The sequence below is a fragment of the Aspergillus ochraceoroseus genome (assembly GCF_002846915.1).
Source record: "Aspergillus ochraceoroseus IBT 24754 chromosome Unknown P175scaffold_2, whole genome shotgun sequence".
Classification (NCBI taxonomy): Eukaryota; Fungi; Ascomycota; class Eurotiomycetes; order Eurotiales; family Aspergillaceae; genus Aspergillus; species Aspergillus ochraceoroseus.
The window spans coordinates 732267-754598 of NW_024468477.1; the positions used below are offsets into that span (position 1 = coordinate 732267).

At 51.1% G+C, this 22332-nt stretch overlaps 10 protein-coding genes across 10 annotated transcripts; 6 read left to right on the plus strand and 4 right to left on the minus strand.

Moving 5' to 3' along the window:
- The first annotated feature begins 166 nt into the window (after window positions 1-166).
- Window positions 167-3624, plus strand: P175DRAFT_0452794 (uncharacterized protein). Its single transcript, XM_040894529.1, has 2 exons — window positions 167-2249; window positions 2319-3624. The coding sequence occupies exons 1-2, from the start codon at window positions 479-481 to the stop codon at window positions 3227-3229; spliced, it is 2682 nt and encodes an 893-aa protein (XP_040753796.1). The 5' UTR covers window positions 167-478; the 3' UTR covers window positions 3230-3624.
- A 456-nt stretch (window positions 3625-4080) lies between these two features.
- On the plus strand, window positions 4081-5577 carry P175DRAFT_0498940 (glutaredoxin). The gene is made up of 3 exons (XM_040896620.1): window positions 4081-4272; window positions 4384-4777; window positions 4868-5577. The coding sequence occupies exons 1-3, from the start codon at window positions 4198-4200 to the stop codon at window positions 5188-5190; spliced, it is 792 nt and encodes a 263-aa protein (XP_040753797.1). The 5' UTR covers window positions 4081-4197; the 3' UTR covers window positions 5191-5577.
- Window positions 5578-5775: 198 nt separating this feature from the next.
- Window positions 5776-7126, plus strand: P175DRAFT_0498941 (60S ribosomal protein uL6). The gene is made up of 5 exons (XM_040896621.1): window positions 5776-5874; window positions 6121-6168; window positions 6249-6504; window positions 6633-6810; window positions 6870-7126. The coding sequence occupies exons 1-5, from the start codon at window positions 5829-5831 to the stop codon at window positions 6918-6920; spliced, it is 579 nt and encodes a 192-aa protein (XP_040753798.1). The 5' UTR covers window positions 5776-5828; the 3' UTR covers window positions 6921-7126.
- Window positions 7127-7338: 212 nt separating this feature from the next.
- On the plus strand, window positions 7339-9513 carry P175DRAFT_0452801 (triacylglycerol lipase family protein). The gene is made up of 4 exons (XM_040894530.1): window positions 7339-7583; window positions 7648-7778; window positions 7844-8672; window positions 8744-9513. The coding sequence occupies exons 1-4, from the start codon at window positions 7500-7502 to the stop codon at window positions 9434-9436; spliced, it is 1737 nt and encodes a 578-aa protein (XP_040753799.1). The 5' UTR covers window positions 7339-7499; the 3' UTR covers window positions 9437-9513.
- Window positions 9514-10074: 561 nt separating this feature from the next.
- Window positions 10075-12534, minus strand: P175DRAFT_0498944 (uncharacterized protein). Its single transcript, XM_040896622.1, has 3 exons — window positions 12415-12534; window positions 10366-12354; window positions 10075-10298 (listed from the first exon to the last, which is right to left on the minus strand). The coding sequence occupies exons 1-3, from the start codon at window positions 12422-12424 to the stop codon at window positions 10171-10173; spliced, it is 2127 nt and encodes a 708-aa protein (XP_040753800.1). The 5' UTR covers window positions 12425-12534; the 3' UTR covers window positions 10075-10170.
- A 79-nt stretch (window positions 12535-12613) lies between these two features.
- P175DRAFT_0498945 (uncharacterized protein) lies at window positions 12614-14673 on the minus strand. Its single transcript, XM_040896623.1, has one exon. It carries the CDS (start codon window positions 14299-14301, stop codon window positions 12685-12687), a length of 1617 nt encoding a protein of 538 aa, XP_040753801.1. The 5' UTR covers window positions 14302-14673; the 3' UTR covers window positions 12614-12684.
- A 339-nt stretch (window positions 14674-15012) lies between these two features.
- Window positions 15013-17213, minus strand: P175DRAFT_0542210 (rhomboid protease PCP1; the record flags this gene model as incomplete). The annotated part of the gene is made up of 5 exons (XM_040900359.1): window positions 15013-15544; window positions 15579-15720; window positions 15786-16119; window positions 16175-16278; window positions 16370-17213. The coding sequence occupies 5 exons, from the start codon at window positions 17211-17213 to the stop codon at window positions 15217-15219; spliced, it is 1752 nt and encodes a 583-aa protein (XP_040753802.1). The 3' UTR covers window positions 15013-15216.
- A 473-nt stretch (window positions 17214-17686) lies between these two features.
- On the plus strand, window positions 17687-17992 carry P175DRAFT_0412228 (uncharacterized protein; the record flags this gene model as incomplete). Its single annotated transcript, XM_040893059.1, has 1 exon — window positions 17687-17992. A coding segment is annotated over one exon (306 nt), but the record flags the coding sequence as incomplete, so codon positions are not given.
- A 923-nt stretch (window positions 17993-18915) lies between these two features.
- On the minus strand, window positions 18916-19913 carry P175DRAFT_0490879 (Mob1/phocein family protein; the record flags this gene model as incomplete). Its single annotated transcript, XM_040895811.1, has 3 exons — window positions 18916-19435; window positions 19504-19618; window positions 19682-19913. The coding sequence occupies 3 exons, from the start codon at window positions 19911-19913 to the stop codon at window positions 18916-18918; spliced, it is 867 nt and encodes a 288-aa protein (XP_040753804.1).
- Window positions 19914-20562: 649 nt separating this feature from the next.
- On the plus strand, window positions 20563-22307 carry P175DRAFT_0498950 (Paf1-complex subunit LEO1). Its single transcript, XM_040896624.1, has 3 exons — window positions 20563-20874; window positions 20951-21131; window positions 21188-22307. Exons 1-3 carry the CDS (start codon window positions 20681-20683, stop codon window positions 22199-22201), a joined length of 1389 nt encoding a protein of 462 aa, XP_040753805.1. The 5' UTR covers window positions 20563-20680; the 3' UTR covers window positions 22202-22307.
- The last annotated feature ends 25 nt before the right edge of the window (window positions 22308-22332 follow it).

Sequence of the window (22332 nt, forward strand, 5' to 3'; positions counted from 1 at the left end):
GAGATTGAAACCAAGAGAAGCTCTCAAAATTTGGATCTGCGAACTGTGGATGCAAATCCAGATTAACAGACTTGATCTCGTCCCTCTCTTCCTAGAATCTACCTCCTTTTCATTGCTTGCAGTTCCACCTCCCTCGTTTCTCCTTCACATAATCAACTCTCTTCGGCAAGGGGCTTGCCTATATACCGTAAGGGGCCTTCTTTTCCCGGGCGTTGCAATTTACAATAGACCTACTCTCTATCTATTTCATCGCCGTCAGGTTCGATTTGTTTGAAAGCTTCTCACCTCCCAAGTACACCCTGGCACATGTGTCGTGCTTCATTCATCGACTGACTGACGCCGGTGGGCTAGCTTGCAATTGTCCAATTCCTGCTCTTCCCACTGGATCATGCAAGTTCGCGCTACGCTCTCCCGCATATATCGTCGTCGGTAACCGTCTCCTGGAACGTGTATAATAGAGTCCCTGTCAATAGTCGCCATGGATGGCGCGGAGAACCCTTCCGTCACCACGGCGGAAGCCCCTTTCCACGCGGCGCCCATGCTCGCAAGACGTCGCAAACACGATCGCTCGCGCCCTTATTCTGCCAACCCCTCGACAGCGGTTGACCCGGCCTCGCCGGAGGTCATCACCTCGTTGATATCCTCCCTTTCGACCATCTCTGTCGGCCTGCAGTCTCACTTTGACAACATCCCGCGCATTGATTCGGAAACGGACCCCTCGTCGCTCGTATTTTTCCCTGCCGAAAAACTTCCCGTTTCCGACCAACAGCCACCCAAGGAACCTGGATCTGGACTGACTTACGCGCACAACATCGAGGAGTCATCACAGCACTCTTTCCTCCATCCGGATGATGCGGCCGTCTCCCCCGTCGTTCGTATGGCTCGCCCGCCGCAACCTCCAAAGACCAAGACTACCGTTGAGCCACCGAATTCTCCGGCGAGACCTACATCTAGAAGCTCCTACACTTCGTGCAAGGCTGCGGGGGAAGACTCGGCATTTGGCATGATTACCGCGGAACCCGGACCACGAGTTTCCACGGCAGCCAGTATTCATTCAACCAGTTCGAGAAAGAGCATAAGAAGTTTATTGAGAAAGTCTTCGCGCGAGTTCTCAAGTGATAAGCAAACAGAACGACTGCGAAAGACAAATAGCTTTACGGACGGCCAAAAACACCACATTCCGCGCAGCAGAGCTAGCTTGCGCTCATTACATTCCATGGCGAACGTCGTGGAAGAGGGCCGGCCCGGCCAGTCGAAGTCAGAGCTAGGCACACCCACTGGAAAAGAGCGCCCTTCGTTACAAAGCAATCGGGAGAGCGCTCCAAGCACGCCAGGCGGAATTGGAAGCGGACGAGTTATCCCAGCTCGGGAGTCATCCCTGCGACATAGCCACTCTGCCGGCACCAAACACCGAAAATCAGCCCGTCATAGTCGATATTCCTCCATAAGCAGCCGCGAAGCGAAAGCGGACAGTGGCATATCCGGGTTTGGTGCCGAAGCGGAGCAAGTAACGAAAAGGATTCAAGAGCTGAAGGACCAGCAGCAGAAGATCAAAAGCGAATTGGAGACAGATAACACACCATACCAGCCCACAAGAAAGCCGTCCAACGCATCCGTGAGACCGTCATACCATACAAGTGACGCGAGGAGCAGCGTTACGCGAGTTGACAATGGCCGCCAAGCGGCTCTCGAGGATGAGGAGAGCGCCCCGTCTCCTGCTATCCTGACGGGGAAAAGTCGATCGTTCCCGCGCAACAGCCCGCAGGTTGCATCGAAGTCAAACAATCCCTCCTCTCAGCCATTTGGGCCAAGGCAGTCCTTCGAACCGGCTGATCCGCTGGAAAAACTACGTTACAGGCGATCCGTGGAACCGACAACGCCGACCAAACTGCACAAACGATCCCCTTCGGGCCCTGGGTCCAATACGCGTGCTTCCGGGGTGGGCGACGAACGACCATCGAGTTCTGATTCCATCGACCTGGCGGTCCTAGACTATGTATCTTCCCATAAGCTCACACAAAGAGTTCTGCATCCTACAAGTGGGCGTGTGATAGCATTCTCAGAAGTTGGAGACCCTAAAGGTCATGTGGTACTCTGCTGTCTTGGTATGGGACTGACTCGATATTTGATGGCATTCTACGACGAATTAGCACGGTCTCTAGGGATCCGGCTCGTTACTTTGGATCGACCTGGAGTTGGAGAAAGTGGGCCTTATGTGAATGAGATCGCAACACCTCTCAGCTGGCCAGGTAACCCCCCCCCCCCCTCTTCCTTTGATTTAATCTTGTTTACACGACGTTGCTTACTTTATTCATTAGATGACGTTGCAATTGTCTGTAATCATCTTAAAGTCACCAAGTTCTCCATCTTGGCGCATTCTGCGGGTGCCATCTACGCATTAGCCACCGCGTTGAGAATTCCGCAGCATATTCGTGGCCGCATACATCTCTTAGCGCCTTGGATACCCCCTTCACAGCTATCCAACATCGGCTCTCCCAAAAACCCGGTCCCGAATAATGCCGTGCCCTACTCGCAAAGGATCCTCCGGGCCTTACCCACTTCCATTCTCAAGGTTGCCAATTCCAGCTTCATGAGTGCAACAAGTGCTAGTATTACCTCTAGTCTACCAAAATCCCCTCGACGGGCCAAACGACGGGCCACCATGAAAGATAGCGCTCGCCCGATACCCGTTGAAGGGGAAAGCAATGGCAGCCCGCAACCGGAGAAGACCAATGTCAAATCGGTCGACACGCCGAAACCCCCCCCAGTCCCCACTGGGTTAAATGATCGAAAAGGCCAAGTGACGACGAGTCAGAATACAGTCGACTCCCAGGAGCGTGAACGCCAGATGGATTATGACAATCGACTGACGCATAAGATCTGGGAGTTGGCGACCACCAATGCGAACCCCGCGGTAGATCTGCTGGTTTGCTTGGAGCGTCATCAGCCGATTGGGTTCCGGTATGTTGATATCACGCGAAACGTGGTGATTCACCACGGAAGTCGAGACACGCGGGTCCCCGTGGATAATGTCCGATGGTTGGGTCAAACCATGCGGCGGTGCGAGGTGCGAGTGCTCGAGGGCGAAGGCCACGGATTAATGGCCTCTGCGACAGTGATGGGCAATGTCCTGATGGAAATTGCCCAGGAGTGGGATGATTGGATGATCGTGGTGCAAGGCAAGCGCAGAGCGACCATTGGAACACGGTCCGGTATAAAAGCTGGATGAACTCAAGGCTACGCCTGATAGAAGAAGAAGAAGAAGAAGAAGAAGAAGAAGAAGAAGAAAGAGTGACTATGTGCTGTATCTTGGAGGCAGGCTTTATATGTGGACGATTCAAGTGAGTGGGGGTTGGGTTGTCGAGCTATATACACCACTGCAGGCAGGTTCTGTGGTGGTTGCATCACGTCGCTGTTTGAAGGGGATGATTTCCATCTTGCATCTATATATATATACACGCTGATACTGACTTTTTACGTCCCCATGCCCCCATGCCCCCATGCCCATGCCCCGATGTTGTGTGTTTTTGCTTATCCTTTTTTATATATTTGATCATGATACCATTAGTTCTAGCCTCATACCCAGACATAGCATAGATATTGATAATTTAATTCTTAATTACCACAAATTAACTCCCTGGATTTTTTTTTTTTTTTTTTTTTTTGCAATGTACTACTGCTCTATAGGGCATTGATTTCGGGATCCGATACGGAGTACAATCCAGGGGATCTCCCGTACGTCACAGAGTAGTTACTGTAGTTATTTGACAGCGAGAAGAACCCCAAAGGAAACCACCGTCAATTATCAGATAGTTCATCCTTCTTTTCCTTTTGAACCTAGATACAAAGTACAGAGTCGGATCTTGGGGGCCTCTTGGTACCACCAAAGTTCAAGTTGTTACCCGCTCGTCCAATTTATCAGCCCAGTTAGTTAATTAATTAACTGCCTTACTAGTCATTTCTTGACTCCTGAACCAAACCCGTCATCACTCACTCCGACCTCCTAGTACCTATTTGATCGATTTCCTGCTCCTTTCTTGGTCCTTTCCTTTGAAAAAAAAAAAAAAAAAAAAAAAAAACATAACCTACGCGAGTGAAAACGCATTCCTGTCGTTACAGTGTATGATTGATTTCAGTGGTGACGTTTCTTCTTACTTTCGTCTCCCTTCTTTTTCTCCTCTCTTCAACTTCATCAGAATGCTTTCGCAACGACGCTTACGAGCCATCGTGGTGACTGCGTTGGTGGTGGTGATTATGTACTTTTACTACTCGGTACGTTTGTTTTGATTTCGTCTTCTTTTTTTTTTTTCTTTTCTTGACAATGGAAGATATGAAAACTAACACACCCTCTCTCTCTCTCTCTCTCTTTCCACCACCAACCAGAGCGAAAGCCAACGCGTGCAAAACCAAGATTTCTACCGGAATACCGTGGCCGCCATAAACGCTCACAAAGGGGATGATGGTGCCAAAGGGCCCGCGGTTCCTGGTGGCGTCCCGCAGCATAAGGAATACGGCGACGAGTATGTAGTTGGCGATAAGGAGGAGCCGGCAATCCCCAAGGCGCCGCGGCCGGTGGTACCTGTTCCAGCCCCGGTCCCTGGTGAGCAGGATACGGAGGATATCCCCATCGCTGGGAGGAAAGTGATGACTGTTCCTAAGGAGAAGGATCGAGTTGGGGCTGCTGACACTGAGAGCGCTGCTAAGGAGGAACCGGAGGTTGATGAGCAGAAGGAGGAGGCCAAGGCTGAGCTGAACGATATATTGAAGCGATCCCCGAGTGAGTTTTGTTTTTCTTCCTCTCATTTTCCTTATACCCTGATGATACGTGGGAGGCTTCGTCACTAACTAACTATCCGGATTCCTACAGTTATCGTGTTTTCCAAGTCCTATTGCCCCTATAGTAAGAAAGCCAAGTCTATCCTCGTCGGGAAGTACTCGATCGTGCCCGCGCCGTTTGTGGTCGAACTCGATCAGCATCCGCTGGGGCCTAAGCTTCAAGCGCTTCTGGCGGAGAATACCGGCCGTCGCACCGTTCCGAATATCCTCGTGAATGGGAAAAGCATCGGTGGAGGAGATGATATTGCGGCGATGGACGCTCAAGATCAGCTCGCGTCGAAGTTGAAGAGTCTCGGTGGCAAGTGGCTTCAGGACGTCAGTCGGAAAGAGGACGAGCCAGAGGGCTCAGAATAGTTGTCTTCTCTCGCGCTTGTTCCGGGGGCATGTAATGTTTTGATCATCATCATCTAATATGGTTGTTTCGGCGTGGATTTGGAGGACTATGGAGTTCAGCAGGCTGGGCGCAGTTTCTTCAATAGTATGTATATATTGAGTATTATTCCGGATGATAATTATGGGTGATAATGTATAGTTCGTCTTTTAGTCCACTATCTTGTTACTATAGTTAGTTAGTTAACTAACTAACATCATTTGGCTTTGTCAGCAGGATTCCCAAATAGGAAATCTTGTCGTTGTTGCAGCGCAAAACAGCACCTGGAGATCTTGGATCCAAGCCTACTGGAAGAATGATAATAGGACCGACAGAATAAAAATTGCGAATGTCAATGATCTCGATATACAGTAAGAATTCCCTTCAGAAATGTCAATGCATGTATGTATACTACAATACTCCGTATAGAAGAGTAACCCTAGGCGGATTGCGCTAAACCCAAACGGATGCTAAGCGACGCACAACCCCGTGATTCGTGATTTTCGCTCCACCACCGAAAGACTGCGGCTTTTGTCTTGACGACTTTCGATCCTTTCGACGACCGACCGCTCGACGACATCGACAATTCCCCCTCGGACATTCCACAGCCCACGCGGTCAAGATGCGGTACATTCACTCCGATGAAACGTTGCAGATTCCCGAGAATGGTGAGCTACCTGGGTGTTTTTTTTTTTTTTTTTTTTTGCGTTGTTGAGATATCAGAATGGTGTTGGGAGGAAGCGTGATCGTGAACTGGGTGCTGCGCCGGCTTCAGCAAGGAAAGACACTCTCCAACGAAGCAACTGGAGAATAGCATGAGGAAGAGGAAGCGGAGGAAATGAATTGTTATCAGCTTTGCTTTTTTTAACCGTCTCGAATGAACCCCAAAACTAATTCGAATTTCTCTCTTTTAGTGAAGGTTCACATTCGCTCGCGGATTGTGACCGTCGAGGGACCTCGAGGTATGCCACGGAATTTCCAGGAAAATCTGGCACCATCCAGCCAGACGGGTCCATCGAACTGCTGTTAACATTTTCACCAGGCAAGCTCGTTAAGGACCTCTCTCACATCGCCGTTACCTTCGGCCGCCCCTCCCCGGAAGTGATCTCTATCGTGCTGCACCACGGTGCCCGCAAGGGAATCGCTACCCTCCGCACTGTCCGCACCCTCATCAACAACCTGATCATCGGCGTCACCAAGGGCTTCAAGTACAAGATGCGCTACGTCTATGCTCACTTTCCCATCAACGTCAACATTGACAAGAACTCCGAGACTGGCCTTTACGATGTCGAGATCCGGTATGCAGCATTTTTTTTTGTTTTTGTTTTTTTGTTTTTTTTTTGCGAGCGAGAGTGTAGTGGAATATTCTATATCCATCTCGACACCACGGTTAAGAAATGAATTGGTACTAATATTCGCTGTATAGTAACTTCTTGGGTGAGAAGTACGTTCGTCGCGTGACTTGCCAGCCTGGTGTTGAGATCATCACCTCCCCCAACGTCAAGGACGAACTCCAGCTCTCCGGTAACTCCCTGGAGGGTGTCTCCCAGAGCGCCGCCGACATCCAGCAGATCTGCAGAGTCCGCAACAAGGATATCCGAAAGGTATTTGATTTCCTTTCCTGAATCTGAATCTGGATCTGAACCTCTGCTAACGAGTGTAGTTCCTTGACGGTCTGTACGTGTCTGAGAAGGGTAACATTCTCGAGGAATAGATGTACTGTCGCCCGGGTTAGTTAGGATGTCTGGAGAATATTTCTTTTTATTTTCGCCCACTTGCATATGGAGCAAAGCGAAATGAAAGCCAAAAATTTTAAGACCATGAAAATTCAAATATGCCCTTTGACGTGTCCACGGATATGGCTTTCTTCAGCTGGGGAACGTGTGTAGAGTCAAAAAAAAAACCCCCCCTTGCATCCGGTTCAGTTTCTATGATCAATCCATTTCTTACTGTTCTAATCAGTTGATTGAGAAGCGTACGAGCCTATGATGGGACTGAACGAACCGTTATAGGGCATTTTAAGGGATAAATAAACCATGTAGAGTCTTATCGAGATGGTCTAGAACCGGCCAGTAGTTGAGGTGGTTAAGGTTCCCTGATGCGGTCACAAGCAAGCTGACTACATCCATCCCATCTCCCATCCCACTTCACTTGGAGATTCTCTCTTCCTTCCCCACCTCCCAAATCCCCTTGTCTAGTAAGAAAAACGAACAGGCAAGCATGTGAAAACCAGACTTCAAGGCTCGGGCTCTATCGGAATTCCCTAGCCACTGATTTTCCCGCTGCGATAAAGATGAAGATGTCCCTGGTGGCTCTGTATACACTGGTCCTTGCCATCGCTGGTATGGTACTGGATGTGACAACCTTTTGGAAAGAAGTACATTTGAACCAAGATGCCGCATCTTGCACAGGAAGCTACTGCTAATTATCTCGTGCTCCAGAGACTTCTGTCATGGTGGAGATCCAAATCCCCTCGAAACCGCCTGCGTCATTGTCTGGCTACCGCAACAGCCTACGAGGAATGGGAAGAGGCAGCGTTTGCGCTGGATGAGCTTCTGAGTCTAGATTTATGGTAAAGCCCTATATCTAAATTCTCCAAAAAAAGGATCGAATCTCGTTTTTTAATCCTTGTGGCAGGCGCCAAAATCCCACCAGTAAATATTACGATTACCGTCTCATCATGGGCAGGCTGACGGCTCTGATGACCGCTCGCGAGGATGAAGATATCCTCACGTTAGTCAATCTCCTGCGGTCGGGACTCGTCCGAAATCTGGGCAATATCACCTCCCCGAAGCTCTTTCTGCACGCCTATGCGGGCACCAAGCTGCTCATCGATGATTACATCACGCAGGTTGGACTCTCGATCCAGCATGTGACAGCGCTCCAGACAGTCCCCGTGCACGACAGCGGGTTCACCTCCCAGGCCAAGGTGGAGCTGCTGCACGACACGCGCCAGGCATTTGGTCGAACGACGCTGCTTTTGCAAGGAGGCTCGATTTTCGGGCTGTGCCATTTAGGCGTGGTCAAGGCATTGCATTTGCAGGGCCTTTTACCTAGGATTATCACGGGCACGGCTACGGGGGCTCTCATTGCAGCTCTAGTTGGAGTCCATAGCGAAGATGAACTTTTAGCGTTTCTCCACGGCGATAATATTGACTTGTCTGCGTTTGATCGGCAGCAGAGCACCAGCACCAGCACTCTGCCGTCTGGCTGGGGCAGCTCGTGGCTTTCGTCGACTCTCGCCGGCAGGGGGGTGACGACATTAATGCGACGGGTCAAACGGTACTTCACGAAGGGCTATTTCCTTGATGCAGGAGTCCTGGAAGAGTGTGTCCGCACTAATCTGGGCGACCTCACCTTTGAAGAGGCGTATGCACGATCGAAACGTATCTTGAACATTACAGTCGCGACATCTGGTCGTAGCGGAACACCTAACCTACTCAACTACCTCACCGCACCGAACGTGGTACGAGTTCGCCTTTCTAGGCGGAGGTTGATGATTGATATATGCTAATTTTTTTTTTTTTTCTTAATCAGTTAATCTGGTCCGCTGCTGTGGCATCCAACGCCTCCAACAACTCTCTCTACGCCCCCGTCACAATATACTGCAAAGATGAAACCGGCTCAATCATGCCATGGCCACACTCGCAAGACGTGGTTTTCCAACCGTGGCGGCACATTCACTACGACGAAGGCGACTCGCCGCTCTCGCGAATCGCCGAACTCTTCAACGTCAACCACTTCATCATTTCCCAAGCACGGCCGTACCTGGTGCCCTTGCTCCGATCGGAGCTCAACTACCTCGACCGCCGCCCAACCACCGGCCACTGGAACCTGACCCGCGGTCTCACGCGGCTGGTCGCGTTAGAAATCGGGCACCGGCTCCGGCAGCTCAACTACATGGGTCTTCTCCCTTCGCCGCTGGCCAGACTGCTCATCGAGGAAACCGTGCCCGGGTCCAACCTGACTCTTGTCCCGGACCTGACGGTGCGGGATTTCCCGAAACTGTTCCAGAACCCAGACCAGGCGGGGCTCGCGCACTGGATCTCAAAGGGGGAGCGCGGAGTGTGGCCGGCGATCAGCGCGCTCAAGGTGCGGTGTGCTGTGGAAATCGAGCTGGACAAGGGGTACCAGGTTGTTCGGCGCCGCAAGCCAGCTGAGCTGGAAGCGTTGCCGCTGGTTGGCCGGCCGCAGCCGAACGAGGGAGTTCCGAGGAAACGCAGGGGGTAGTATAGTATCGATTAACTATGGGAGGGAGGGATGTGTGTATAATGAACAATAAATAACTAGTCCGAGCATCAGTTTTGAGTTTGATCGATGTATAAGTAATGTCTACGCAAGTAGAATGATAAATGTAGCAGATACCATCTATCTAGTTACATATCAATCATAGATCGTGCCTGAGTTGAGTTGAGCCCTTGACATTCTAATAGTAGTTAGTACCAGTACAGCACAGCACAGCACATTCACAATCCCACCACCCCGCTGAATTTCCCCCACAGAGGTAATCAATCAATCAATCGATAGATAGATGGACGATCTCGATCTCGATCCTGCAGCTGGTTCACGTAGCGCACCCAGTAGAGGACCTAAACCTAAACCTAAATCTAAATCTAACCCCAATAGAATATAGAATAGAATATAGAATAGTATCAGGACTACCTGGACCTGGCTGTGGATTCTTCCTTCCTTCCTTCCTTCCTTTCTAGTAATAGCAGGGGTGGGGGGGGGGGGAAGGAGGATATATCCATACAGAAGTAACAGCTTGAATACCATGATTACATGATTATAATTGCCCAAATGGGGGCCAACTATGAGTGCAAAAGGGGGGAAATGAATATATAGGAGGAAAACAGGATGCAAGAAATGGAATATGGATATCAAATAGATTACATTACATTACATTACATTACAACACAACACAACAACATAGCACAGCGCAGTACAACTTGGCCGCTCGAGCACTAATGGACGGCCGTCTGGGGACGCACTTGCTGGGGACGAGACTCTTGTGGAGACGGGGACCGGAGGGAGCGCGAGCGCGATTGTCGGCGTGTATCGGCTTCGGAGGGAATGTAAGATAGAGGGGGGACTATAGAGGTTAGTGATGCTATAGAGAGAGAGAGAGAGAGAGAGAGAGAGAGAGAAAGGGAAAGTACTGCTGAATCCGTATCCATGGGCAGCTCCGTCGCGGTTCTGCGGGCTGACTTCCACGCGAATGGCAACGTCTAATCCGCCGTACATGCCGCTGGTATTGCTAAAGCCATCTGCGGCCGAATGGCTCGAGCCCGCCGTCGACTCTCCCTTGTGCAGAGGGGAGTGTCCGTTCTTGGGAATGGGTAGGGGGTCGGTGTGCGCGGCGGCGTCTCCGTTGGCCAGAGGAGTCTCGACCTCGGTGATGCAGGCGTAGTTCCGGGACGGCATGGTCACCTTGTTCCACGAAGCGCTCTTCTCGACGCCACCCGGCTGCTGGTCGAAGATGTCCATGAGGGTCTCGTCGGTGTCTGGATCCAAATGGTGGATCTTGTTGCGACGCGCCAGGAGATTGGCCACGGCCTTTGGAGGCGGCTTGTTGGTGATGGCGCTACTCACCACGTTCACAATGTACCGGGGGTCGTTTTCGCTGTGGATGCCGAGCTTCGGATTCGCGTAGAAGCGTCCGATCGCCGCCAGGTGCACGTCTCCGCCGAGAATGGTCACCCGCACGGAGTGGGCTTTGGCAAAGTCCTGGAGGCGCTGGATAAAGAGTCGGCGCTCCCGCTTGTGCTGGCGCGCGGTGTAATGATCGTCCAGGTCGTCGAGCAAATCCACCTGGCCGTCGAACTGGTTGAAAAAGCCGCCGGCAAAGCCGAAGCGCTTATTGAGCAGCCGAATCGGCGCAATAATCGGCGAACTCAGAATGTTCTCCAGCCAGGCCAGACGTGGGTAAGCAATGGGGACCCCCAGGAGGACCACCAGATGCTTGATGTCGCCATGGGCGGTGGCGACCTCGTGCTCCAGTCGGGAAAAGATGAGATCGTAAGTGTCCGGGTAGTTGACCTGATGGCGGGTACGCTCGGTGCGGGCATCGACGCCGATAAATGCGATGCGCTTCCCCAGACGCATGTAGATGTTGCGACTCTTTTCCTCGACGTAGGGGCCCGGGCGCTTGCCCACAATCCAGCTGCGATCCTCCGTCTGATCCTCCAGCACAAAGGTATCCGCCAACTGGCGGGGATCTGCTCCCGCCGTGCCGTTGACGGCGTGCATGGTCTGCGGCGCGTCGGTGGTGTAGGTGGATTTCGGGGGCGCAATGTGGTGCTGGAACAAGCAGTAGTATTTAAAGGCAACGCCGCCAATGCCCCGGAAGACCGAGCACCTCATGAAATGATCGGTATAGGAGCCAAAGCCGTCGATGATATCATGGTCGTCCCAGATATTGATCTGCGGGATGCGTCCGTTGGCGGCCTGGAAGGGTTGAGTCGTGTACCATCGCACATAGTTGGCAAAGTAGTAATCGTCGCACCGGGCGCGCAGGTCGTTGTCGAATCCGTGGGCGCGTCTCTTATGCGGGTTGGCGATGGAGGTCCACTCCTTCAAGGGGCCGTCGACGCGGATGCCGTCGTTGTAGATCTGGTCGCCACCCCCGATCATGACATGGAAGGGTTTCCGGTCGTGCACGCGCAGGACATCGTTCCATAAGTTGGGGCCGACCCAGGTGTTCATATCTGTCCCCACGGAAAAGCCATTGCAGGAATGGAACATCAGGCGCATGGACTGCGACCGCGACGGGACAACAAAGTCCCAGGGGGGATGAACCTGGGGGCCGTCGGGGGATCGAAGTCCGGGGATGGAGTATTCCCATCGCGCTTCGTAGTTCTCCAGGGGGAGAGTCAGGGAAAAGCGCCAGAAGGCCTTTTTGGGGTCCTCGAAGAGGCGTAACCCGTCAATGACTACCCCCTGGGTGGTGGACGACGACGTGCTGGTGGGGAGGGGGCTGGCGACCGGACCGGCCTGGCGCAAGCAAAGACGCGGTTGAGGCTGGCCAGGGAGAGTGACAATCAAGACGCTTCCATACCAGATGGAGGAGGAGGGAGTGACATCCATATTCTTGAAGTTGAGGAGAGGGCCACAGGTGACGTCAACCTGGACATTGGGATGGGGAGTAGCTGTTGGATAGAGATGATTTAGAAAGGAGTCCCGGGAAGGGCTGAAGGGTGGAAAGGTACCTGAAGCCATGATTCGGCATGTAAAGAGGAATACAGTAAGAGTTCGGAGGATGAAGAAGAAAGAAAGAAAGAAAGAAAGAAAGAGAGTGACAGGAGGATGAAGAAGAGAAGAGAAGAGAAGAGGGATCCCTAGTTAAACACGCTATTTCTTAGTCCTCCTTGAATATGCAAGTAATATAAGTTACAGATTTTCATCTCATTATTTTATCGTCCATAATTCAACTTGAATCTACCCAGACAATATTTAAAAAAAAAAAAAAGAGAATATCTTCAAAGAACTTGGAAAAATCCCTCCTCGAATGTCCATCCATCACTTTCATACTCCAGCGTCGTCGAACGGATCAATCTCTCCTCGTCATCTCTGGCTTCATTTCCAACTCCAATCTCCTTCAGCAGCGCTTCAACTCGTCCGCGGTTCGCAAGCGTATCCAGCTCCGGCTGAGCCAACACCAGATCATGAGCCTGTTCCAAAAGCACTGAAAGTGGGATGTCGTCGTAACCACGCACTGCAAAATGATCGTACGGTCCAGAGGCCGGGGTGACCATGCCGGAAGACCCGGGGCTCATGTCCTCGTCTTGATCCAAGGAAGCTGTATAGGGTTGAGGCGGAGGAGAAGGAGTCTGAGGAATCTCCGATTGTGGCAGTGGTGCGGCCGTGCTGAACTCCAGACTCTCTTGGGTTCTTGCCAACATCCGCTGGAGGACATCTTTCGAGTTGCTGCTGTTGTCGTCGTCGTCGTTGTCGTCGTCGTCACCAGTATACTCGGGAATAAACAGATTCTCCAGTCGATGCACGGCCTGTTCTCGTCTCTGCATTCGATCTCGCTCCCGGATCTGATGGCACGTCTCCAGCCCCGGAGCAGTCCAAGGACGCCCCTTCAGACTCCCGTCCTCGGTAGCAGACTTCTCAAACGTGTACAGATCGTTGATGTATTGATTGATCGTGGACTGGCAGCTGTACTGCTCCTTCGAGACCCCGTCACGCACGGCAAACCACGCTCGATACGACGCCCGCTGCAAGATCAACCGGCCCTGCTCGACGTATTCGGCCAGACTCGCCTGGAAATCAGACAATCCGCGGGCTCCATCCTGGAACAGAATCCCACTAAAGTCCCACAGCCACTGACACCACAGGGTCGCAATCACAATCTCCAGCCCCGGGTCGTCGCTCGAATCCAAGGCCAAACAATACGGACTCGAGCTGAGGATGCCCATGCCCACATGGATCTCGCCCTTGCCCAGGCTCGACTGGAGAATGCGAATCAAGTCCGGGACCGTCACCGTGTACGCATTCCACCCGTTCTCCCAAACACACCAGAGGTCGTCCACATCGTGCGGGAACCAGTCGAAATGCCGCGCATACAGCGTTTTGCAGGTATAGTCGAACCCCAGCACGTACTGCCGCCCGGCAAAGAACGGGCTCTTCTTCTCCGCAGCATGCTGCCGTTCCGCAATGGGCAACATCGAAAACAACAGCTGCGGCTGCTGGCCCGCATCCCCCCCAGACGACAGGCTGCGATCCGCCGCGAATTCCTCGTACGACAGCCGACGGCAATCCACCCCGTCAAACAGGTACATCGCCTCGCGTCGGCTCTTCCCATCTTTCCCCCTTTCCGCCGAACACAGGTACAAATGGTAATCGACAATATGCCAGGGGTGGCTCACCACATAAGCGGGGGGGGTCTCCTCATCGTCCGAGCGTCGGTTGTGTTGGCCGTCTTGTTTCTGGCTTTCCGCTTCACCACTCGAATCTTCGCCCATCGGAGTCTCCTCCCGCAGTGTGCCCTGCACAATCTCATGAGCATACTCCAATGCCTCTTCGCTGGTCAGGCCGCTCTCCCGATGCAGTTTCCGAGCTAGGCTGAGCTCCCTGCGAGTTTTCCTCATCTTGAAGACAACCTCCACAGGTTCAGGTTCAGGTTCTTCACGGGCGACACGACAGTCAATCTGATATGACATGACAGCTGGATATTCACATACACACACACACACACAGGTTTCGATACACAAAAGGACAAGAACTCAGTTGAGAAAAAGAAAGGAACCCAGATTAAGTATTATTAGTTATATTGAGTCGTTCGTTGCCTGCCTTGCCTAGCCAAACACAGAGAAGAGCATAACACAGCAAAGAAAGAAAGCAAGAAGAAAGAAAAAAAAAAAAGAAAAAGGGACAAACTAATTCATTGATTGCATCAGTGAAATGTTAAAAGATTTTCAATGTGTGATTTGAAAGAGCAGCGTGGATATGCGCGGGTTGGGGTTATTATTTACTGGGAGCCCTAAGCTGCGTGAATATAAGAATATATCCATTCATCTGTTCATCCATACATATATATATATATTTAGAATTGGAATTCTCTTCTCTTCTCTTCTTGTCTATCTGTTTCATCATCTAGATTTTATGACTGCTACTCTACTAACTTGGTAATAGTAAAGACTGCATATATAGCTCACTATGTGATTTAAACAACTTCCTCTACTCTAAGTGCATATAAAGAAAAGAAAGAAGAGAAAGAGAAAGAAAAGAAGAAAGAAAAGCTTCTTCTTGTCTTGCATCTGAAACAATCATGCATACATGCATATATGCATACCTTATATTGATACAGTAAAGTCTAGAATCAATCTATTATCATTGTAGCAGTAGCTCATGTCTTAATGAAGAAGAAGAAGAAGAAAAAAAAATATCTACATCTTTGTAATGAGCTTGATCAAACATTGCTTCTACTAAGCATTGAACAGAAAAGAGGTAATAGTGGTGGTCAATAATAATAATACAGAATATATCGATGGAAAAAGAAAGAATTACCCAAACACCTTGTCCAACCAAGTCTTGTTCTTCTCTCGCTCAATCCTCTCCTTTTCCTTCCAATTCACAGCCCACAGCGTTCCCGTCAGATATCCCCCCAGATGCGCCCAGTGGTCCAGCGTCGCCATGCGGAAGGGGAACACCATACTCAGGACTTCGAAGGTGACCAGACCAGCTAGGAACACCCATCCAGGCGCGGAGATGGTGTCTTGCCATTCGCGCGGAAGGAAGGCGATGGTGAGTTTTTCACTGGTGATTTGATTGTTAGCAAGATAGACTGCGCGGGGAATGCCAAAGGGGCAGGCAGGCAGGCAGGCAGGCTTACTTTGAGTGGATCATGCACAGAGCTGCAACTAACCCCGAAACTGCTCCACTGGCTCCGAGAGACGTGATGAAGAGCTTGTTTGTGAGGACGTGGATCGTCAAGGACGTGAAGGATCCTATTACACCAGCTGCCATGTATAACGCAAGGAAGTTTCCTCGGCCGATTTCATCGTGCACTTCCCCAAGTCAGTCTTCCAGGTTGAACGAAAACGCAGAGAGAGAGAGAACGCGAGTAACTCACGTTTTGTGCCAACAAACCAAATCAGGGCCATATTCGTCGCTATATGTCGCACTGTCTGGTGGCTAAACACGTTTCCAATCAAGCTGAATGGACGCGGATACGCAGCCACACTGATGAAGTACCGGTTCAGAAGTCTCCATGCTGGAGGCCAGGCCTTCCACAGAACGAATATTCCGACGTTCGCTCCGATAATTGCCACGGCTGTAGCCGCAGCCGGGGGCAGGTCTGGCCACATACGGTCTGCCTTGGCGGGAGGTTCGTAATTCGCAGCGAAAGCGTAGCACAATCCGAGCGTGAGCAGAGTAAATCCAAGGGCGGGGAGGATGCGACGGCGCTGAAAGTTGCATTAGCCTTCACTTATTCCAATTGTAATCCAAGACAATAATCACCGTGGTCAACTGTGTGACATCCATTTCATAATTTGTAGCTCGAAGATGGTGCTTCTGTATCCACGCTAGGACAGGCCGCTGAGTAGGATCAGCACGCTCTTTGACTACATACACATTGTTAGCAGCGGGTATCAATGATTAACTGAGAAAAAAAAAAAAAAAAAAAAAAAAAGACGGTGAAGACAAGGGTTATACCCTCTAGAGCAGAAGTATCCTCATACTTCTGAAGCGAAGTATTCTTCTCCATCTGCTGCTTCCACTTCTCGCGGTCCTTCTCCTCTCCCTCCAACCATTCCTGGCGTTTCCTCTCCGCCTCCGCCAAAAGCCTTTCCTCATTCTGCTTGCGGTATTCCTTCAAAACACTCCTTCCCGATGGATCATCTCCCTCGCCCAATTCAGCCCCGTAAGAGCCGCTTTGAGGTTTATAAAGACCCAGTTCCTCGGCTCGTCGAATGAGCTTGGTCTCCTCTTCGCGTTCCTCGCGTTCAATCCGAGCCATGATCGCCGCATCCTCATCAATTGGATAGTTCTCGCGGAGATACTTCAGACCGGCATCAAGACCAGCAGCTCGGACAGCACGCGTGATATCAGCAGGGAAATCAAGGTCCAGGGTCCCATCAAGCCGCCTGCCCTGCAGGACAGAGAGTGCACGGTTCCCCATAGCAAGCGAAATCTTAGCGCGGGTTCCAAATATCGCATCGATCTCGGCCTTTGAAAAGGGCTCGTCGCGCAATTTGACGCCATGTTCCGGCGGCGGGACTTTCTGGGAGAGCAGACCGGCGGAATTCTGGAAGAACCGGGCGGAGATTTGACTTGGGGACGGCGGGCATGGGGCTTCGGGACGTCGCAAGCGGAAGGGTAACGGGGTAAATAGGCTGCTGGAGTTCAGAAACCGGCGGGAGATGCTATCTAGCAGCCATGCTGGGGAGCTGTGACGGCCGATGGAGCGGAATGGAGCGGTTGCGTTTGGCGGGAGCAAGCTTGAGGCACGGAGCCCCAACCCTGGAGTTCGCCATGCTACGCAGAGGACATTGCTCATATCCTGCGATTTGGGAAAGCAGAAGCCCCTGTTCTAAGAACTCAGGGTTCTGCGGTCCGGGATTCAAAAGAGTAGCGATTCTGCTGGAGTGGAAAACATTCGAGAGAGCAAGCAGGAATCAAGTTGATTGTCGCGGATTTCTCCGGCCTACCGAGGAGTTGTTCCGGGCGTTCAGGTACCATCTTTAGTTGCATACCATACACATTATTTATTTATATATTTATATATATATATATATGGTTTTCAATAATCCAGAATCAACACATTAATTCCAGAAAGACCGCAAAAGAATTCCGAACAAGAGTGTGAACACCACCTTCCAATCACATGACAATGAAGCTCTTCCCATCCATCATTCCAAACCAACCTACCATAGTTATCAAATCATATATCCACCCTAATCATTACAGACATTAAACCTATCCCATCACAATCCTCCAACTCAGAGAACCCAAAGAAAAGAAAAAAAAAATATGTCCGCAGAATCTCTCCCCATCAACCCCTCCGCCTTCGCCGAAGCCATCAAGGAACTCTCCCTCCCCTCCATCTACGCAAAAGCCTCCGAGCTCAAGAACTCAATCGTCCACCTACAGCGCTCCAACACCGAACTCCAGACCTTCGTGTCTGAGTCTTGCGAGACCGAGACCGAGAAGCAAGAGCTGCAAGGGTACATTGCTGAGAACGAGGGTGTGGTTGAGGCGATGAATGCGCGGATTCAACTGCTGAAGACCGAGGTGGAGAATCGTGGACAGCGGTGGATAGAGCTTGACGAGACCGAACCGAAATCCGATGAGGTGCAAGAGGGGGGACAGAACCGCGAATCTTTTGCTGCTGCTGCTACCACCAACACCACTGCTACTACTACTACTACTACTACTACTACTACTACTAATGGTGCGGGGGTGCATAGGGATCGGGAGGACGAAGGAGAAGGAGAAGAAGAAGATGGGGTATACCTGTGATTGGGCGGGTTATTTCTACAAAGATCATCAACTCGACAAGATCTGAGGACGAGATATTCCAGGACTGGCGCGCCGAAGCGTTCTGTAGTACCGTTACAAAAATCGGGGGCTACAATAGATGCACATATGTGTGTGTGTGTGTGTGTGCAACATCGTCGCAAAAGGTGGAGGACATCATTGGCGATCTTTGCCTTACCTTACGCCCGGGATTGGTTTGTCTGAACATGGTGCCCAGAGCCCAGTGTTTGAAATGACTTGAAAGGCGGCTACCTGGCTAAGACTTAATGGAGAAATGGAGTGATCATGGTTATGCATCCATTGTCCGATTGCCCATCGTCTCAGTTTAATGTACATAGACGGGACCATTTCCTCCTCATTACACAGGAAAACTCGAAAGGACGTCATCCACCTCCAGTTCGTGCTTCCGCACTGGTCTAGGTGAACACAACTGCATTCCAAAAAGTAAATTTTGAGAAAAATAAGAGGCAAACTATCAAGCGGGATATTGCAGGATAACAAGAATAAAACACTCGCTCTGCGTGCTAAATGCTCAAATTCTTAACCGTGTCATATCATCTGCTGACCGATCCCACACCGGGAAGTGGGCAGCGAGTAATCAAGGCAAGGAGACAGGCATGACTGTAAATTCGAAAAACCAAGTTCCAACGCCAGGTTAGGAACACGTTCCGTCATCGTTAGGGGGAAGAAAGGAAGCAGGAAAAGTAACGATGCTCTCTAGCTCAGCTAGAGCTCTGCTGACCCCAGTGGCCGCCGGCAAGAGCCTCTGGAGGGATCCGCTGCTGTTTGATGAAGAGGTCGATCAATGGCTGCATGGGCTCCATTTCCTTGTCAGAAACCAGCTTGTAGTATTTCGCAACGGTAACAAAGTGGACAAAGCACATGTTGAGAATATCATGCTTGTTGATATGCCAGAAAGGGTTCAGCCAGTGCGCATGGTATAGATGGGCATAGCAGCGGAACATCTGCTTCATGATTCCTTGGCAGTCCTTGTAGAAAGTACGGGGAAAGCCGCTGGACTTGCCAATCCAGTCATCACCGGCAGCGTTTGCGGCCGGGTTCAAAGCGGGGGTACCAGCAGCGTCGTTGATCGCAAAGGTATCAGGTATACCGGTGACATTTTCTGTGGGGAACATCACGGGGTCATGGATTTTGCTGACAATCCACTTTTCGACGCGATTGATGAACTTGGGGGCCGATATCTTAGCAGCATGAGAGTCTACAAGCCACGTGTAGGTCAGGCTAGAGAGGGAATATTCGGTTAGAGCTGGCCTTTGATTGTCTATGGGGGAGGGTATCGTTCAACTCACCGGCCAGCGGACATAGTTGGGCAAGTACTCTCATTGCAGATGGGCAGACCAGTAACCGTGTTCACTTCCTGGATGACCTGAAGCATGCCATGAAGCAAACGGTACTGTTCCACAACTAGAATGGGGTAGGGGGACACGTTAGTCTCTGAGCGACGTAACGATTATCGACGACGCTTACTTTGATGAGCCAGCCATTCTCCCAGTTCCACATTCTTCGGACAAGCACACAGCGTCAAAAAGTTACCCTTCACATTGAGCGGAGCATATTTCTCCTGGAAAAAGTATTTGGGAGCATCGGGATCGTAGACAGCGGGGTTCTCCACGGTAGAGTAGTTCGACGTGAGAGACGGCGAATTAGACACATGGCCTGCCTGAGGAACGGGCGACTGAGCTGGATTCCCGTTGCTCATCTTCGAGGCGTTGTTATTGTTATTATTGTTGTTATTTTTGTTACTACCACCCCTGCCAAACCCTTGGCGGCTGTAAGAAAGGGTTCAATTCAAGTCAGCATCCGCAGACTCAATGGTGGATGAAGTTGGGGGGGGGGGGGGGGATGGAGTAATAGGGGAAAGAAAATAAATAGGGGCGTAAGAGAACTCGAAGGTAAAGAACGGACATGCCAAAAGAGGCAGGTCTCCCTGTCTGGATCTGTGCTCAGGGGGGCGCTCGGTATTCATTATGCTTTTTAGGGGGGAGGGGGAAACCGCCGATGGACCATGCTTGCAGCGGTATTGGGCATGATTCCCAGGGAGAGAATGTGACGGACAATAGGAGAATTGTACTTGATCTAGGAGGGGTACAGAGAGAAATACTTACACACTTTGAAAAAAGGTCGCCATGATGAATGCCACAAGTCCAGATAATCCGCCAGTTCAACAGAGGTGCCCAGAGGAAATGAAGCAGTGAGGATGAGGTCGAAGATGAAGATTAGTAGAGACTCGTTTCACTTATCGGTCTGGCCCCCCGTGGGAGCTACCCGCGCTAAACCCAGATGGGACCCGGAATGGATTATCTGCACTTCCTGTGAGAAGAGCCTCAGGCTTAAACAATAATGCGAGGCGCATGTACGGATGGATAACTTCTCTCACTTTCGCCAACCTGAGGTAGCTTGATCTCTCCAACACAAGACCATTGCTTGCATCAACCTTGTTTAGCTATTTCTTTTCCTCGACCGACCATGTCGTCGTCCGACGAAGATGTGGTACGGCGTCCTGGGCGAAGTGGTGGTGGTGGATTGAGCCAGCCTGAAAGTGAAGCAGGTAGCCCGAGTCCTGTTGCATCCGATGCTGGCAATATGAACGGTGTTGATGATGACGATGCGGATCTGTTTGGATCGGACGGTTCTGATGGAGGTTTCGATCAGGATAATGAGTATGGATTCCCATTTACCGATATGCATCTTATTTGAATTCGCCCGAGAAAATACAGCTAACTAATGCACCCCCAGTCGGCCCCAACGAACCCTTGACGATGCAGAGCTTGATTCCGCTGACGACGAAGATCGTTACGATCGGGTGGGTGATCGGATGGACTACGAAGGTGGCGACGAAGGAGATTTCCAGGAAACCGTCAATATCATGGATTTAAGCTTGGGGCGGGCTCCAGAGCCAGTGACTTCTAATGGCGAGGTTTGCGATAGTCGACCCCCCCACTCCGCTTTCTCCATACTGATTCTATTCAATAGGTATATACCATGCCGGTTCCCAACTTTCTCTCCATAGAAACCGAAGAGTTCAACCCAGAGACCTACGTAGCTCCCCCGTACTCCACTGCAGCAACATCTCTCTGCTGGCGCCATGACCCAAATAATGAGAGCCTCTTGCAATCCAACGCCCGAATTATCCGCTGGGAGGATGGATCCATGACACTGCAGTTAGCTTCTGCTCCCAAGGAGCAGTATAGGATATCGACCAAACCTCTCGCGCCTTTGAACAAGATGGGCGACTATGACACAAAATTGGATTCCCACGTCTACCTCGGAGCAGCAGCAGAAACCTCTTCCGTGTTCCGATTGACGTCTCATCTGACCCATGGACTTACCGTTTATCCGACAACTATGGAAACCGACGATGCTGTGCAGCGTCTCCAAGAATCCTTGGCCGCAGCCGCTCGTGGTGGCAAGAAGACGGCTGATGGATCAGCACCCGTGATTGAAGTGAAGGAGGACCCTGAGCTGGCCAAGCGCCAGGCTGAGCTTGCTGAACGCGAGAAACTGAAGGCTGCGCGCCGTCGTGAGCAACTTGCAGATAGGGAGCTGGATCGTGGTCGCCGCTTTGGCATGTCCCACCGCACTGGAGGTGCTGGTCTCACCGTGGGCGGGTTGGAAGACGACGATGGCTTACTTACTACGAGACCTCGGGCGAAGAAACCTCGCCGACCTAACCGTCGGGGGGAGATTTACACCGATGAAGAAGAAGAGGGAGACTACGACCGCCGTGGCCGCACAAAGGAGGACGAGTATGACGAGGATGATGGATTCCTTGTTGGTAGCGACGAAGAACTGGAAGTTGAGGAAGATGACGACGAAGAGGACATCCTGGAAGATGATGACATGGATGCAGAAGGCGAGGATGACGACCTCCCAGCCGCCTCGAAACATAAAGCAAAACGAGCCTCCCCCGAGCCAAGAGCTGAAGCAGGAACTCCGCCAGCTAGGAAGAAGAATCGTTACGTTGTGGACGACGATGATGAAGAGTAACCCCTATATGATTACCTACTACCACATACCTGATGTCATTTTCCCTTTCCGCACCATATAATCCGAATCAATCCCGTTTGTTTTAATGAAATATGTACAATAAAATAAGTTGGAAAAAAAAAAAAAAAAAA

Coding starts and splice junctions, on each gene's coding strand:
- P175DRAFT_0498941 (XM_040896621.1), top strand. CDS start 5,829: ATGCGGTACATTCACTCCGATGAAACGTTGCAGATTCCCGAGAATG. Junction 6,169..6,248: donor GACCGTCGAGGGACCTCGAG/GTATGCCACGGA, acceptor CATTTTCACCAG/GCAAGCTCGTTAAGGACCTC. Junction 6,811..6,869: donor GCAACAAGGATATCCGAAAG/GTATTTGATTTC, acceptor TAACGAGTGTAG/TTCCTTGACGGTCTGTACGT.
- P175DRAFT_0452794 (XM_040894529.1), top strand. CDS start 479: ATGGATGGCGCGGAGAACCCTTCCGTCACCACGGCGGAAGCCCCTTTC. Junction 2,250..2,318: donor AACACCTCTCAGCTGGCCAG/GTAACCCCCCCC, acceptor TTTATTCATTAG/ATGACGTTGCAATTGTCTGT.
- P175DRAFT_0498940 (XM_040896620.1), top strand. CDS start 4,198: ATGCTTTCGCAACGACGCTTACGAGCCATCGTGGTGACTGCGTTGGTG. Junction 4,273..4,383: donor TTATGTACTTTTACTACTCG/GTACGTTTGTTT, acceptor ACCACCAACCAG/AGCGAAAGCCAACGCGTGCA. Junction 4,778..4,867: donor TATATTGAAGCGATCCCCGA/GTGAGTTTTGTT, acceptor GGATTCCTACAG/TTATCGTGTTTTCCAAGTCC.
- P175DRAFT_0452801 (XM_040894530.1), top strand. CDS start 7,500: ATGAAGATGTCCCTGGTGGCTCTGTATACACTGGTCCTTGCCATCGCT. Junction 7,584..7,647: donor TGACAACCTTTTGGAAAGAA/GTACATTTGAAC, acceptor CTCGTGCTCCAG/AGACTTCTGTCATGGTGGAG. Junction 7,779..7,843: donor CTTCTGAGTCTAGATTTATG/GTAAAGCCCTAT, acceptor TCCTTGTGGCAG/GCGCCAAAATCCCACCAGTA.
- P175DRAFT_0498944 (XM_040896622.1), bottom strand. Junction 10,299..10,365: donor CCATGGATACGGATTCAGCA/GTACTTTCCCTT, acceptor TAACCTCTATAG/TCCCCCCTCTATCTTACATT.
- P175DRAFT_0498950 (XM_040896624.1), top strand. CDS start 20,681: ATGTCGTCGTCCGACGAAGATGTGGTACGGCGTCCTGGGCGAAGTGGT. Junction 20,875..20,950: donor GGTTTCGATCAGGATAATGA/GTATGGATTCCC, acceptor ATGCACCCCCAG/TCGGCCCCAACGAACCCTTG. Junction 21,132..21,187: donor CAGTGACTTCTAATGGCGAG/GTTTGCGATAGT, acceptor TCTATTCAATAG/GTATATACCATGCCGGTTCC.
- P175DRAFT_0498945 (XM_040896623.1), bottom strand. CDS start 14,301: ATGAGGAAAACTCGCAGGGAGCTCAGCCTAGCTCGGAAACTGCATCGG.